Source organism: Manis javanica, chromosome 8 (genome assembly GCF_040802235.1).
Source record: "Manis javanica isolate MJ-LG chromosome 8, MJ_LKY, whole genome shotgun sequence".
NCBI classification, from domain to species: domain Eukaryota; kingdom Metazoa; phylum Chordata; class Mammalia; order Pholidota; family Manidae; genus Manis; species Manis javanica.
The window spans coordinates 25,421,924-25,436,635 of record NC_133163.1 but is presented as its reverse complement, the minus strand read 5'-3'; the positions used below and the strand labels follow the sequence as shown (position 1 = coordinate 25,436,635).

The following is a 14,712-nucleotide window of genomic DNA, read 5'->3' as shown; positions in this document are numbered from 1 at the left end:
CCTGAACTATACCCCAGGCTCCACCCCTGGGGCCCATCACACTCTTGGCCCCTCCGTTGCCTCCCAGTTCTGCCCTTTCTGACCTCACTCCCCTCTATCCCATCCTTAGCTCAACTTCAGAGAAGGTTTTGTTTGTTGTATGTGTTTCTGTCTTGGGGGGTGCCCCTGGCATCCAGTGGGTAGAGGCCAGGGATGCTCCTCAACTTCCTGCAATGCACAGAACAGCCCACAACAGAGAATAGCCCAGTCCCAAATGTCAGTAACACAGAGCTGAGAAAGCCAGTCTAAGCTGCTTAGGGGAGGGGGCCAGGCTCCCTGCTATGGTGGTGTCCCTGCAGAGCGGGCTGAGGGGCCTGGAAAACTGTTCGGCCCCTGATTTCTGAGCTCTCCTCCTCCCACAGGAGCTACGGCAAGCTTCTCTCCCTTTCCCAGACTTGCTGCCCTCAGCCTTCATTCCCTTTGCCTCCCACTTCACCGTGGAGTAGAAGCTGAGCAGAGGTGGAGGGCAGGGAGGGGTTTTACTCACCTCTGCCCCTGCCACCTCCAGATTTCCCTCTGCAAGGCCAACCTTCCCTCCCTCTCTTGGGCTTCACCTGATTTCCTGCCTTCCAGGGTCCCTCAAACCCCGTCAGGTCCTCTGACTACATCATTTCCACAATATTCAAACTGGACACCCCTGAGAATCACAACTGGGGTGCTGAACACAGACAAACCCCAAAACATGGATTTCTGGGCAAAGATGCATGTTCAGATTATGACTGGGGTGTGTTCTGGGCCAGGAAGCTACTTGTTGAAGAAGCGCCTCAGCTGACTGATGAAGGCTGAGCTATAATTTGAGAAAAGCTGACATTTACCTTTTGTGTCTTCAGTCTGTCCATCCTGATTTGCTCTTTACCACTAGCGTTCAGCATAGAGTCGCCATATAATTCACTGTGCACTTTGGGGAGAGAAAGTGGGTGGAGGGGTAATTCTACTGGGTGGGTAGGTGAGATGGAAGTTGCCCAGGGCTAACTGCAAAGTATGGAATCCGTAATTTTTAAATACTTTAAATTCCTTCCATTCTTAACACACCCCCTCCTCATCAAAGAAACCAACGATCACCAACAGTACCAACAAAAACATTTCTTCTCTGCCCCTGAAATACCCAAGTTCAAGTGGATGGTGCTGCCTGAAGGACTATAAGGAAGTACCCCACCCTCACCCCCTCCTCTTACCCTTCACAGCCAAACTTCCGGAAAGAATTGTCTGCGTTGACTACCTCCTCCAGCCACTGCACTGGGGCTTCCATCCACCATGTCATGACACTGCTCTAGTGAGGTCACCAGCCACCTCCTGAGTGTTCCCTGCAGTGGACACTTGCCCCTTCTGGCTTCCCCTGACCTTGTAGCCACATGTGACCTGCTGCCATCCTCTCCTCAGTACTTGTCCGGGACATGTTCCCTTTTTATTCTCCTCCAACTCCTTTGACCACTTCTCTACCTTCTTCTTAGGCTTCTTTCCTCTGTCCTCCCTTTAAATTTTGTGTGTGAATGCATGAATGATGTGCTGGAGGTCAAGGACAAGTGGAGGGAGGGGTCTGACCTCTCCAGCAACTTTCTTTCCCCTGCCTGGTGCATCAAGAACCAGGCATCCCAGAGGGGCTCTGTGCCCCCAGAGAGTTCTGAACTCTCACACTGCAAGTCAAGGAAAAACAGCAAGGAGGGTCCAGGGCTTTGGAGCTCTTCTCTGCATTTTTGTGAGGGGTGTAGACAGGAGGGTCTGCCCAGGGCAGCGCCTCCCCGAGGCCTGGTACTGGGGAGACAGGGTTGCAGAGCAAAGGTGTTGGGTCTGCAGTCAGACTCTGTTGGTTGGGATCCTAGTTTCTCCTAATACTCAGGTGACTAGTTCCAGCTCCAACCTCCAGCTTTTTTCTTCTGTAAAGTGGGGATAATAACGTCTGGCAGACTGATTGTTAGGATTGAGTAAGATAGTACAGAGAAGAGAAAACACGTGACTGTGCATGATTAATGGCCACTGGTCTGGCCCAGCCTTCAGAGCAGAGGGGTGGCCAGACAGCCCCTGAGAGTGGGAAGAGGCAGTACTGTACTCCCCTTCTTATTGTAATGATGTGAGATGGTAACATGCCTACAAGATGAGACGAATGAGGTGAGTGATAAAGGCATTGTGATGCAGCAGAAGGCTACTACTGACCTTCTGAGGTTATGTCAAGAGGACCAGCTGCTTCCAGGCTGAGACTGACCACTGAGACCTTAGAAAGGAAAATTGAAGATAAGGGAGATCTACTGTAGTTGGTAGAATCCCTATTTATGTCAAGTGTATCTCCCGAGATGTCGAGCGCTCATGAGCCTGGGGGAGGGGAGGGCTGGAGGGCGAGGGTCTGGGAGCTGTTTGGCCCAGCAGTGTTTGTCACAGAGGGCATGGGATGCTCCTGCAAACTGCAGAGTCTGAAGCAGTGACAAGAGGGGATTACAGATGAAAGAGGTCTTGCTCAGCTCTCTCTGCCTGCCCTCATTTTGGGGAGGTGACCCACAGGCACACTTACACCTGCTCAGGCTACTCTCTGTCTGTGTTATGCCCTGCCAGGGCGATGGTGTTTCCTGAGGACACAGCAGGGACCTGCTGGTGGATGGCTGGAGGCAGGTGGCCATGCAGAGCCCAGGGAGATGACAGGGCACCAGCCAGAGATGTAAAGGACCCAGAGGAGACCCTGAACATGAGGCTTATGGGAGAGGTGTCTCAGAGGACTCAGGAACATTCAGTTTGGACCTCTATCTTCAAACACTACATTCCAGTAGATAATAAACTTCTTGAGCGAGGTAGTGGCCTTATATGTATCTTTTATCTTTGAATCTGCAGTTCACAGTTCCTGATTAGAACTGTCTATGGGGACAATGACTTCCCTGTCTTAGGACATGTTCAAGTGTAAATGGAGGGGAACAACCCCTTAGGAGGTGGGCTGACTATGACATCATTAGTGGGACCAGGGACGGTGAAGCAGTGAAGGGCCTTCCCATCAGAAATTGTGTTTGGTGGTATTGCGGGTGGGCCTTGTGGGTGTGATGATGCAGCCTCTTCCCAGGTGCTGGCCAGTCCTTTCCTCAATGGGCTGCACAGAAAACAGGGGCTACCTCTGAGCATCACTGGGGGTAGAACCTCTAGGTATCCCTGCCTCACCATAAAGGAGCCTGGCCAACATGGCCGAAAGCCCCTCCTCCCAGAACCAGGCTGGGTAGATTAGGCAGACAAGGCGGGACCCTCCCACATCCCCGCTCCCAGGGCGAGGGGAGGAGCCTTTCTCCACAGCGGCGCAAGAGAAGCTGAGGGCAAGGTGATGAAGGCTACACTCAGGGAAACCCAGCTGCCGCCTATACTCAGGGCCTCCGGGGCCAGCCAGGATCTGGAGGCAGGAGGCTGGGTGGGGTACATCGGTCCCACTCCTGGCCTGGCTGTGTGGAGGGAGGTAAAGAGGAGGCCAAGGCTTATGTCTGAGGAACAAGTGAAACGGGCTATCAGGTCGTTGTACTGACAGTGTCTGGTCAGGGCCGGGCACACCCGATTCTCAATTTAGCCACCATGCATTACTGTGTGTGGGAAAAGTTGGCCAACTATTTTGGCTGAATTTTTTGTCACCCTCAAGCCAGCAATTTGCAAAGGGCTGGGGTGCCTAACCGGAATTTTATTGATCACAATTTTTTTCTTTGAGGACTCAGAAGGTTCTGGGGGGTAATGGCAGAAACTTGCTTTAGGCTGTGCAGTGTCCTGACCAATTGACCTTCTCAGACAGCATTTTATCTCATCAAGACCTTAGCATGGAGCCCCTCCCATTCGCTCCGCCCACTTGGTGCCCGAAGCCTAAAGCTAATTCCTGGGGACGTGCCACACCCACCACACCCTCCTCAGCGCTGACTTCCCCATGCTCTGTGTCCACAGGCTACTGAACAGAATGTCTGCAGACGACCGGCACCTGGGCTCCAGCTGCGGCTCCTTTATCAAGACAGAGCCATCCAGCCCGTCCTCGGGCATTGACGCCCTCAGCCACCACAGCCCCAGTGGCTCGTCCGACGCCAGCGGCGGCTTCGGATTGGCCCTGGGCCCCCACGCCAGTGGTCTGGACTCGCCGCCCATGTTCGCGGGCACGGGTCTGGGAGGCACTCCGTGCCGCAAGGGCTACGAGGACTGTGCCAACGGCATCATGGAGGACTCGGCCATCAAGTGCGAGTACATGCTCAACGCCATCCCCAAACGCCTGTGCCTCGTGTGTGGGGACATTGCCTCTGGCTACCACTATGGTGTGGCCTCCTGTGAGGCCTGCAAGGCCTTCTTCAAGAGGACCATCCAAGGTGCGTGGCAGCAGGGCCGGGGGTGCGGGTGGGGCTGCCCTGGGTTGCAGGGCCAGCAGGAAACCAGGCGATTCCCCAGAGTGGCTACTATGTCAGGTCTGGGAGCCTTGCGGCAGAGGTTCCGCTGGGTCCCATTTCTGTCTCAGGGTTTCTTATTCTGGGATTCTGGAGAAGGACTCAACTCCAGGAGTTAAAGGTATTGTTAAAATGGCATACGTCCTCCACCCCCACCCCACCATATGCATCCCAGAACACCCAAAGCAAATCCATGCAAATGCTTTACTGCAGGCACCCCTCTCTCTTGTATAGGAACGCTGTCAAATGTGTGCTCCTAAAACGTTGCCTTTGGGGGGAAAAATAGTATTATTTGCCCTGTACTTCCAGACCCTCTTACAATATAAAGGGCCCCTTCAATTTGCTTTGATCATTTTTAATTGCACAAGTGGAATGAATATTTTCTTCACTGTGAAAGAATCAGGCCAGTAGAACAAGGGGAGGCTCCCCCTGACCACGCGCCCTGTGGAATCACAGCATGGCCTGGCTTCACGGACCTTTTATAACGTGTCTACACAGGGGTTGAGTCATGTCCACAGGGCCAAGGGGATGGCTGCCTCTTTCAAAGGGGACTTAAGTGAATCACCCCGATGAAGGTGTGCAAGAGTGCTGATGGGTGCTCTCTGTAAAGTCACCCCTAGGTAAACTGGGGAAAATGAGGGGTCCACCCTCACAGGGTCCAACACAGAAGACTGGCTCAGCACATGGTAGCTGAGATTCTTTCTGCAGCAGGCCACTGGCTAGATACTTGCTCTGCTGATTCAATCAAGTGTCCATTTGAGCATTAGTAAGTGCAAGCCCTTGTTCTAGGTGCTGGTAATGGGATGGGCAAGAAGCCCCACTCCTCAGGTAACTGAGGTGCACCAATGGGGACACAAACTGTAAACTAGCCTGGAGAAAACCCAGGGCCACCTGTCCTGCCCTGGCCCTGCCTGGCTGTCCCAAGGGTGGCCCGCCCTTCCCCCACCCCCACCCCCATCCCCATTTCACTTTCCAAAGAAGCAGACAGAGCTTCCCTGGGATAATTCTCAGTTTATTTATTCAACAAATATTTGCTTAAATTTCTTGGGGCTATTTATTTATGAAATCAATTGAGGGTGTTAAGATTGGCCATATTTTGAGTTCCATATAATAGCTGAGACAGTGTGATTCAGTGGGTAAACACCTGGGCTCTTGGTCATTTCCATCCATTACCTTACAGCTGATGGCCCTTGGGCACCCTGCCTCAGTTTCCCCATCAGTAAGGTGAAATCATATCATTCCTGCCTCACAACTGTTTTTAAAAGAGGATTAAGTGAGTTAATATATATAAAACATGTAAATAATAATGCTTGGCACTTAGTAAGTGCTGAATGAAATTGGCAATGACTATTTTTACTTTCACAATATCACTTAAGACATATTACTAAGACAGTAGACATATAATTTATTTTATTTTATTTTTTACTTTGGTATCATTAATATACAATCACATGAGCAACATTGTGGTTACTAGATTACCCCATTTTCAGGTCCCCACCACATATCCCATTACAGCATAGTAAGATGCTATAGAGTCACTACTTGTCTTCTCTGTGCTATACTGCCTTCCCTGTGCCCCTCCTCTCCATGTTATGTGTGCTAATCGTAATGCCCCTTATTCCCCTTATCCCTCCCTTCCCACCCATCCTCTCCAGTCCCTTTCCCTTTAGCAACTGTTAGTCCATTCTTGGGTTCTGTGAGTCTGCTGCTGTTTTGTTCCTTCAGTTTTTGCTTTGTTCTTATACTCCACAGATGAGTGAAATCATGTGGTACTTGTCTTTCTCTGCCTGGCTTATTTCATTGAGCATAATACCCTCTAGCTCCATCCATGTTGTTGCAAATGGTAGGATTTGTTCTTTTCTTATGGCTGAATAATATTCCATTGTGTATATGTACCACATCTTCTTTATCCATTCATCTACTGATGGACTCTTAGGTTGCTTCCATTTCTTGGCTATTGTAAATAGTGCTGCGATAAACGTAGGGGTGCATCTGTCTTTTTGAAACTAGGCTCCTGCATTCTTAGGGTAAATTCCTAGGAGTGGAATTCCTGGGTCAAATGGTATTTCTATTTTGAGTTTTTTGAGGAAACTCCATACTGCTTTCCACAATGGTTAAACTATTTCACATTCCCAAACAGTAGACATGTAATTTACTTTATGCAGCAGGGTTTTGTGATTATGTGTATTTAAATAAAACACTCTAATTATTTTGACTTAACAGGATTTAAATTATTTTAGCTATTTTGGTTATAGATAATATTTATTTTTTAAATGAACCCTTCTTTTAAAACTAAACATGGTAAAAATTCAAACAATGCAAAAGAGTAAAAACAGTAAAATGTAAGTGTTCCTAAAACCCCAGGCCCCTGCTGCCTGTACCTTTTCCGGAAGGAGCCATGATACCGACCTCTTTCATCAAGTATTGACTGAGCCCTTTTGCAGTAGGCACTCTGCTGCAGTGAATGAACACATCCTAGTTCCTGCCAGCTTCATACCCTTGAGACTGGGAGGAAGCCTCTGGAATCTGTTTTGAAAAACATTGCATGGCAGTTCTAAGTCTCTTGCCTCAGCCAGGAGACCTCTAGTCTGATATGTTGGTATTTGACAAATAAATATGAGATGTTCAAACCAATTTAAGTTACTGAAATAGTAGTGTTTTTCTTCCCAAAAGTGGTCTTGGTAAAATTACCTTTATTTAAAACCCTCTGAAGTCAGTTTTTGGAAAATTGCTTATTAGGATACAATTACATTTTCTTCTCTCTGTATTGTTCTAAATGAGCTGGAAGGTGGTTCTGGATCAGATTTTGTGAAAGCGGAAGCTGGTGTAGACTCAAAAAGAGGGGCTCAGGTGCTGAGAATCTCCTCAGCAAGTCAGAGTCCGCATGAAAGGTTTGTAAATAGTCTTAATTATTTGCTGCCACGAATAGGATAATGATCTCTTCCTAGAAGTCAAAAGACAAACAGCCGCCTTTAGTGCAACCAGAACCAAACTGCGTCTTGTCTCTTTTCTTTGTCCCAAGAAGAGTTTTTCATTTAGAACAAGAAGGAAGTTTCAGTTTAGGTCAGAGAAAAGTTAACTGTAAGGCTGATGGGTTGCTCTGTTTATTTTATTAACTCTGTGGTTTCATTCTAACAAAGATTGTGATTTGTTGTTTCTGAATGTAATAGTTGTAGGAAATTTGGAAAAATAGAAGTATAAAGCTAAAAAAGGTATTGCAAGCTAAGAACTGAGTGAGCATTTTATTGAGCCCCTCTCTGAGTAAGGTACTGAAGGGTAAGCGCAAGAAAAAGAGACATGGTACCTGCGCTCAAGAAGCTGGAATCTAATACTTAAGAGTACACAAGTCTGCAGGCATAGATAGCCTCGGGCTCCAATCCAGGGCACAGTTTCCTAAGTAAGCATCTACCTAGTTAAAAAGGACATTCAGGCTATTTTTAAAAAATTCAGTAACTTGGATGGAGAGCTTTTAATCACAGAATAATCCAGTCACAAATACATATAAATGCTTGGAAAGCTCTGAAAATCATGCTTGCTTACAACCCGCCTCCCTCCTTAAATCACTTCAGTCTCCTCAGTTCAGTGGTTACAATAGATGGAACTTTATAGAAATAAGGAGGTCATGATAGGCTTAGGGAGAAAGCCCTCAGCCAGCCCTTCCTTCTCTGTGTGCTTGGTCATACTTAGGTGTAGCGTGATGACGGGGGCAGGGGATGGGAGAGGTGGGCGAGGACAGCCTGCAGGCTGACTGCCTGCTTTTGCAAAGGATCCTGTGTGGGACAGCCTCACCTGTTCAGAATCTGCATAGGGCTGTTTTGGTCCTGCAGCTGTGGCGATGAGTAGTTTGTGCCTGAGACTATCTGGTCACAATGCCTGAAATCTTCACTAGCTGGCCCTTTACAGAAAAAGTGTGCACTTCCTTGTGCTACAGCACTGAACAAGGTAGATGCAGCTCTCCTGCCCTCGTGGGCCTTTTAATCAGACCCTGGTAGTTCATGTTAACTGTTGATCACAGCTTCGTCACCTGCCTGATTCTGTGCTGTGAAAAGGGGTCTGTTGTCAGGCTGGAGTATGTGGTGACAGTTACCTAGAGTAGATGAGCTCAGAGATAGACAAAAATGGCACCTTCCTGAAAGGGCAGAATGGCTCCATGGCAAAGGAGATAACCCTCAACCTGTTTGAATTTACTAGCAAATGTAAGGAAAAAAATGTTCCCACTGAAGAGGACTGATCATCTTTGGAGGCACAGAAAAAGAAGGAAGACTTTGGCAAATGTACCACTCCTAAGAAAAAGGGGTCAGCCTGGGGACAGCCTGGTGTGATTAAACATTGAATTGATCTGATTAACATCTTCCTGATGATGATCTAGTTCCTCTGTAGGTCTTCTTGGAGTGAATTTGCTGGTTAGGCAGATCAGTTTCTCCTTGTACTTGACTCTGCTGGCTTCCCTGGGCTTATACATCAGGTTCCTGAATTTGGGCGATGTGAGTCTGCCCCTGAGAGACGGAGCCCTGCTCTGTAGCTGGCAAAATCAGGCTTCTGGATCATAGGGCTGAGTGCCAGATTCTAGACTGTGAATCACCTCCCCACAGCAATGAAAACCTTTGTAATGAATACCAAAATTAATGAGGTGGCCTTGTGAGGAGCCACCAGGGGGACTTTTCCAAGCTGTACCCTAAGCCTTGACCCTATCACCCAGTCTCTCATTCTTAATAATGGCCCTGCATCCTGTTCCATTGAGAAACTTGAAGCCCATGGATGGGAACTCCCTCCCTCAGTGGTTGCCATAAAACCTACCTATTCTCCCTTATCTGTGGTCTCTTTCCTTTATTGATTGCACAACTATTTATTGCTACCCACTCTCTAATGGAAGAGATGTCTCCTACTCCAGGCCCAGCTCTTCTCAGGCTTTGAGTTCCATCTTCTCTCCACTTCCCAGAGGCCCTCCAACCTATTACCTTTTCCCTTTCATCTTCTCACTCTCTATAGTCTTCTTCCTTCTATCAGCATTTAAATAGCTCTAGTATCTCCAGTCTTAAAAACCATACCACCCATATGCCCTCAACCTTCAGATTCCAGAGTACCCCCTTCTCTTCCTCTTCTCAGTTCTTGACCCACCTTAGGTGCCCAATGTCTTCACTGAAGTCCTGCCCAGAGCTTTAATTGCTTCTGAAATCAGGATGAATCCCAATTCTGTAGCTCTTGCCCTGGTCCTCTTCCATGAGCTCCAGTGTCTTTAACTCCTAATGAACATTTCCACTTGGATGTACCAGAACCACCCCACATACAACAAGTCCTAAGTGGAAGTTATGTCTCTGCCATCAACATTTCTCGTATTCCCAATTCAGTGCCTGTGTCACCTCTGCTTCCTGCCCCCTATTCCAAACCATCCCAGCAGCCACATCCTGTTCATTCCCCTCCTTCATGGCTCTTGACCTACCACTTCTCTCTGTTCCCCCTACTTCATTCCAGGCCACCACTGACCACTGACTGACTAGCTTCCAGACTGGCCTCCTGGTTGCCAGGCTCCCCCCGCTTCCTGTCTGTTTTCTTCAGTGCTACCAGACAGACTTTTCTGTACATGCATCTGCACATGTCACTCTTCTGCCTTGCTTGTGGGTAAAATTGAAGGTCCAGAATGTGACAGAGGATGTCCTCTGGTTGACCTTGAGGCGTCTGTCTGTTGAAATTTCTAGGGCAGCCTGCCTGCTCTGTTTTCCAGTTTCCAGAACTTGTTGCATGCTTTCAATTTCTAGACTTTGTACATATTCTTCTCTTTACTTCCCTTCTCCCAACCTCCAGTTCCTTCTCTTGTCCACTAGGTCTCAAGTTAGCTGGATTTCCTCCGGGAAACCTTCTCTGATTTCCTTTTCGTTTGACAGAGGTAGCGCCCCTGCTGGGTGCTCCTGTAAATCTTCTGCCCACACACTAACAACACTTAGCTCACTCTATGGCTTTTGCATCACTTGTCTGGTTCCCCAAGAGGACTGTAAGCTCCTAAGGAACATTTATCTAGATGTTCACTGAACCCCTTGCCCTCCCACAGTGCCTGGCACATAGGAAACTCTCAATGTGTCTTCATAGAAGGCAATCCCCAAAGTGATCCCCCGTTTTTCCAATGAGGGCAAACCAAAGAAGCTATACCAGTTTGCATATATAAACTTCCAGGGATCTAGATAAAATAGTCTAATGTTCACTTGTAACAATATGTTAATTTTACTTATAGTTGCATATTTCAAGTCACATTATGTAGAACAGTTTTTTTGGAACACTTTTTCTACTCACTTTTCACATGAATCTTTGATTAAAATGTCTTTGCCTTCTCTAGGGCCACTGATTGAGGCATTTAACACAATGTTTCAGAACATGTTGTCACTACAGCTTAGGTTCTTGAGGTTTTATGAGTTTGTGCTGCTATCCCTAACAATTTTGTTTTGAGCATAAGTACAGTTCCTAGACCATGAGGACAGTTCTTGATTTGTGTCAATTTATAATCATGATTTCTACCATATATTAGGTACTATACTGCCTTTGACATTCAATATTTGTAATTGTGAAGTCATATTCCAGGAAATAATTAAATTTGTGTTAAGTTTTTCTACCCACTTTGTTATCGATTCAGTAGGTTGACTAGCATTGGTTGAGGTCTTCTGGTGGCAGTAGGTCTTCCCAAATGGTAGTTGTTCAATATAAAGTGATTGGCATAGCATCTCTAATATGAGACCTCACAAAAAGTCAAATATTAAAAAGCTTTTCACCAAAAGGACAAGGTTTGGGGAAAACTTCTGTCTTGTATTTGAGGTTACAAGGTGGTTCAGTTCTTTGGTGGATGAATATTTATTGAATCCCAGCCTTTGCTCTAGGGGCTGAGGATGGAGCACCTGTCCCTACCCTGTGGGATGGTCTTCTGGTGGGGAACCTGACAGTCAATGTGGTGACAAGTAAAGGAAACAGACAAGTGCTGTGAAAGAGAAAAACCAATGATGAGATCAAAGGTGACTGAGAGAGAGGGTCTCATTTGGGCAGAGGATTAGGGAAGGCTGTGCTAAGTAGGGGACTTTCAAGGGAAGGTGAAGCACAGGGATGAGTCTGGCCCAGCATCCCAGGCAGAGGAAGGAGCGGACGTGTTTTCAGGACCCGAAGAAGAGCCAGTGGCTGGCATGAGTGAGGGCAGAGTGGGAGGAGGTGGCTTGCAGAGGTCGGTGGAGTCTTGGGGCCTTGGTGAGTGATGCTTCCAGGTGGAATGGACGCTGCAGAGGAGTAAATGAGCCCACGATGCATGGCCATGAGGGGCTGTGGCAGGGTAAAGCTCCCTTATGCCCCTCCCTCGGTTCTCAGGGGGTGTGGCCACTTTGCAGGTCCCTGGGAGGCCCCTTGAGCAGCAGCACCCCGGGCCTGTGACTTTAGATGAGGAGGAGGAAGTGAAAAGGGGCCCTGGCAGGTGCTGTTGCTTGTTCACCAGGGGCCTGGAGCAGGCTTGGAAGGAAGGTCCCCAAGGAGAGGGGGCAGGGGGATGACGGATGGGCTATCCTGCCTTGGATTGCCTCCAGGCCTTTTGTCCTGGACAATGAGGCTGGGAGATCCCAGGGGATGGTTGTTGTGTGGGGGGAGGGGAGGTACAGAGACAAAACCGGGAGTGTGTGGGAGTTGGAGCAGGTTGCTGTCCCAGCCCTGCCACTTGCCAGCTGGCTGACCTTGGGTAGGAAGCTGGGTCCTCCAGCCTCAGTTTCCTCATCTGTACAAAAAGAGTCAATTAACCACAAACTGTTTGCTGCCTGCCGGACACTGGGGGAATAAGAGGAAGAGCAAATCACAATTCCCCTTTTCAGAGACTCAGCCTGAGTACAAGTCAGGCGACAACTGCCAGGGCCCAGATGGCTCAGCAGGGAAGGCCTCCCAGAGGAAGCGCCGCCTCAGCAGGAGTCAAAGGTGAACTCACTCAGCAGAAAGAAGTGCAAGTACCAAGCCTAGAAGAGTTGAATGTGCTCTGCTCAGGAAAATGGGGGCTCCACTCCAGGTAGACAGTGGACTGGAAAAGCAGTGTGGGGCTGGATGCCACAGGCCTTTGTAGGCTGTGTTAAGGAAGAGTATAGAGTATTATTTAAGGTTTGAAGGCTATTTCACTGGGCTTAGAATACCAGCTTTATAACTCTTACTTGTGTCAACTTGGGAAAGTTACTTTTTCTGGGCCTTAATTTCCTTGTCTGTAAGATGGTACTAATGGGCGAATAAATAGTTTCTGCTCCTGGAATATTTTTGCAGAAGTTAAATGAGTCTGGGTATAAAGTATCTAGCCGAGTGCCTGGCATATGAATGCCATGAAATACCCAGTAATTGTTTCTGTTATTGATGCTTGGCAACAGAAAGCCACAAAAGGTTGCAGAGCAGGGGATTAATCAGACCTTTTAGCAAGATAACTGGCAATGATAGGAAAGATGGTGTGGAAATGGGAGATTCTAGGGGCAGGCAGAACAGGTAGGAGGTGATTTAAAGTCCAGTTCAGAGATCTAGTTATCAGACATCCCGACATCTAGAAGCAGAGGTGGAAGGCTTTGAAGGAGAGCTCAGGCTTGACAAACATTTGAAAGGGATTCAGTATAAACAAGAAGAGTGGCTGCATTGTGAGGCTGCCTCTTAGATTTCTAATTTAAGCTGCTAGGTGGATGACCAGGACATTAGTGGGAAGGAAAGCCAGAAAGAAGAATTTGGCTGGTAGAAGAGGGGAAGGAAGGGCGGAAGGGGTTGGATGATGGATAAAGTTTGGGGTATGCTGAGTTTGATCAGTTCACAGAACTTACCCTGGAGAGGTGGAAATTGGATCCTAGAAAACAAGAGTGGAATGTGAGTGGGGTTTGGGGTCTGATGAGATCTTCTAGAATAGAGGTTCTCATTATGTGGGCCTCACAGTCAGAACCAGAAGCTGCACCTGGAGCTTGAAATTAGAAGTGCACATTTCTGGTCCCACCCCAGACCTACTAATCTGAGACTGGGGGAGGGCCCAGCCATCTGATCTAGCTCTAGGGAAGGCTCTTCTTGGGCAAGAAGTGAGGGACAGCAGGAGGGACCCTGGAGAAAGGAAGGGAGACTGAGAAGCACTATATTTCACCAGTTCAAAGATGCACTTTTCCCCAAGTAACATCTCTGAACCAGGCTGTGTGCCAGTTGCTGTCAGCCAGGTGAGGGCTCTGTGTGCGGTTGTCACTGCCCTTACACACACATCAGAACTGGCAGAAAGGGGCCAGTGACCTGGAAGGAAACCCCTGAGACAACAGTGGACATTTTTAAAAAGCACGGCAGTCAGCTCCCTTGTTAGGAGAGAGGCTAGTCCCTGATCAGTCTGCAATATTCATTCATTCTGTGCTCAGCCACAGCTTTCCCTCTGCCCTCAGCTGAGCCTGGAGTCCCTGAGTCCAGAACTTGACCTGCTTATATTCTCCAGAGATTAAGTTGGCTTCTCTTGCGTGGGTTGAGGAGGCATATTTGGTGGCCACATGGAGTGGCAGCTAAGCCCTCCTTAAATACAGACTTCCAGCAAATTCCCATTTTCAGCCCCCATGCCTTGTTGCCTCTTCTGCTGTGTCTTGAGTCCTCTACGCCTGAGGCTTTCTGAGGTACAAATTACAGTGCAAGTGGCTCATTATCTGGAGCCCCTTCTTGGACTGCTTTGGTTTCTACTGCCTCCATTCTTCCGGACAGTTCTCATTCCTGTGCTGCCACTTAATGGGCTTTGGGGAGGCATGTGGACATATGTGTTCAGTGTGCTGTGATCAAGGGAAGTTAGTAACATCCCTCCAGGGGTGGTGGGTAGGGTGTGGGGGGATGGACAAGGAACCACATCAGAGGAGCACGTTGGTGAGGATGGGTTCAATTTGAGAAATTCAACTGACTTCCAGGTGGGACCACCCAGCAGGCAGATGATAGAAGGTTGTGAAGCACAGGCGGGGCATTTTGCCATGGTTTTTAGATATGGGGTCTGTGTGGCCAGTGGCATGAATGAGATCATCCTGCCAGCAGGTAAGGAGGAGGGAAGCTGGAGAGCTGAGGACATGGGCTATGCAGAGATGAAAGGGATTGACTGTGTCCTCAGAAGTGAGATGATAAGGGGGTGGAACCAAGTGACTACCAGTCCAGCCCTTCCACACCAGCGGCTTACAGTGGCAGCCATTCAGGCTCTGATGTTAGCCCTCAGCCCCAGAGAACACAGTTGCCACAGGGCTATTTATCGAAGCCCTGTGGCTCTGGCACCTCCTCAGGGCCGCTGGGGGGATGCCCCTGGGGTGATGCCCCTGGGGTGATG

General features: G+C 48.4%; 1 protein-coding gene across 2 annotated transcripts in view; it reads left to right on the top strand.

Annotated features, from left to right (window-relative positions):
* The window catches only part of ESRRB (estrogen related receptor beta), a 167,669-nt gene that overhangs the window by 101,252 nt on the left and 51,705 nt on the right, over positions 1-14,712 (top strand). For both annotated transcript variants that reach the window (XM_037022847.2, XM_017649990.3), the window contains one exon: positions 3,931-4,340. In XM_037022847.2, coding sequence (XP_036878742.1) covers positions 3,931-4,340 — 410 coding nt within the window. The remainder of the gene's footprint in view (positions 1-3,930; positions 4,341-14,712) is intronic.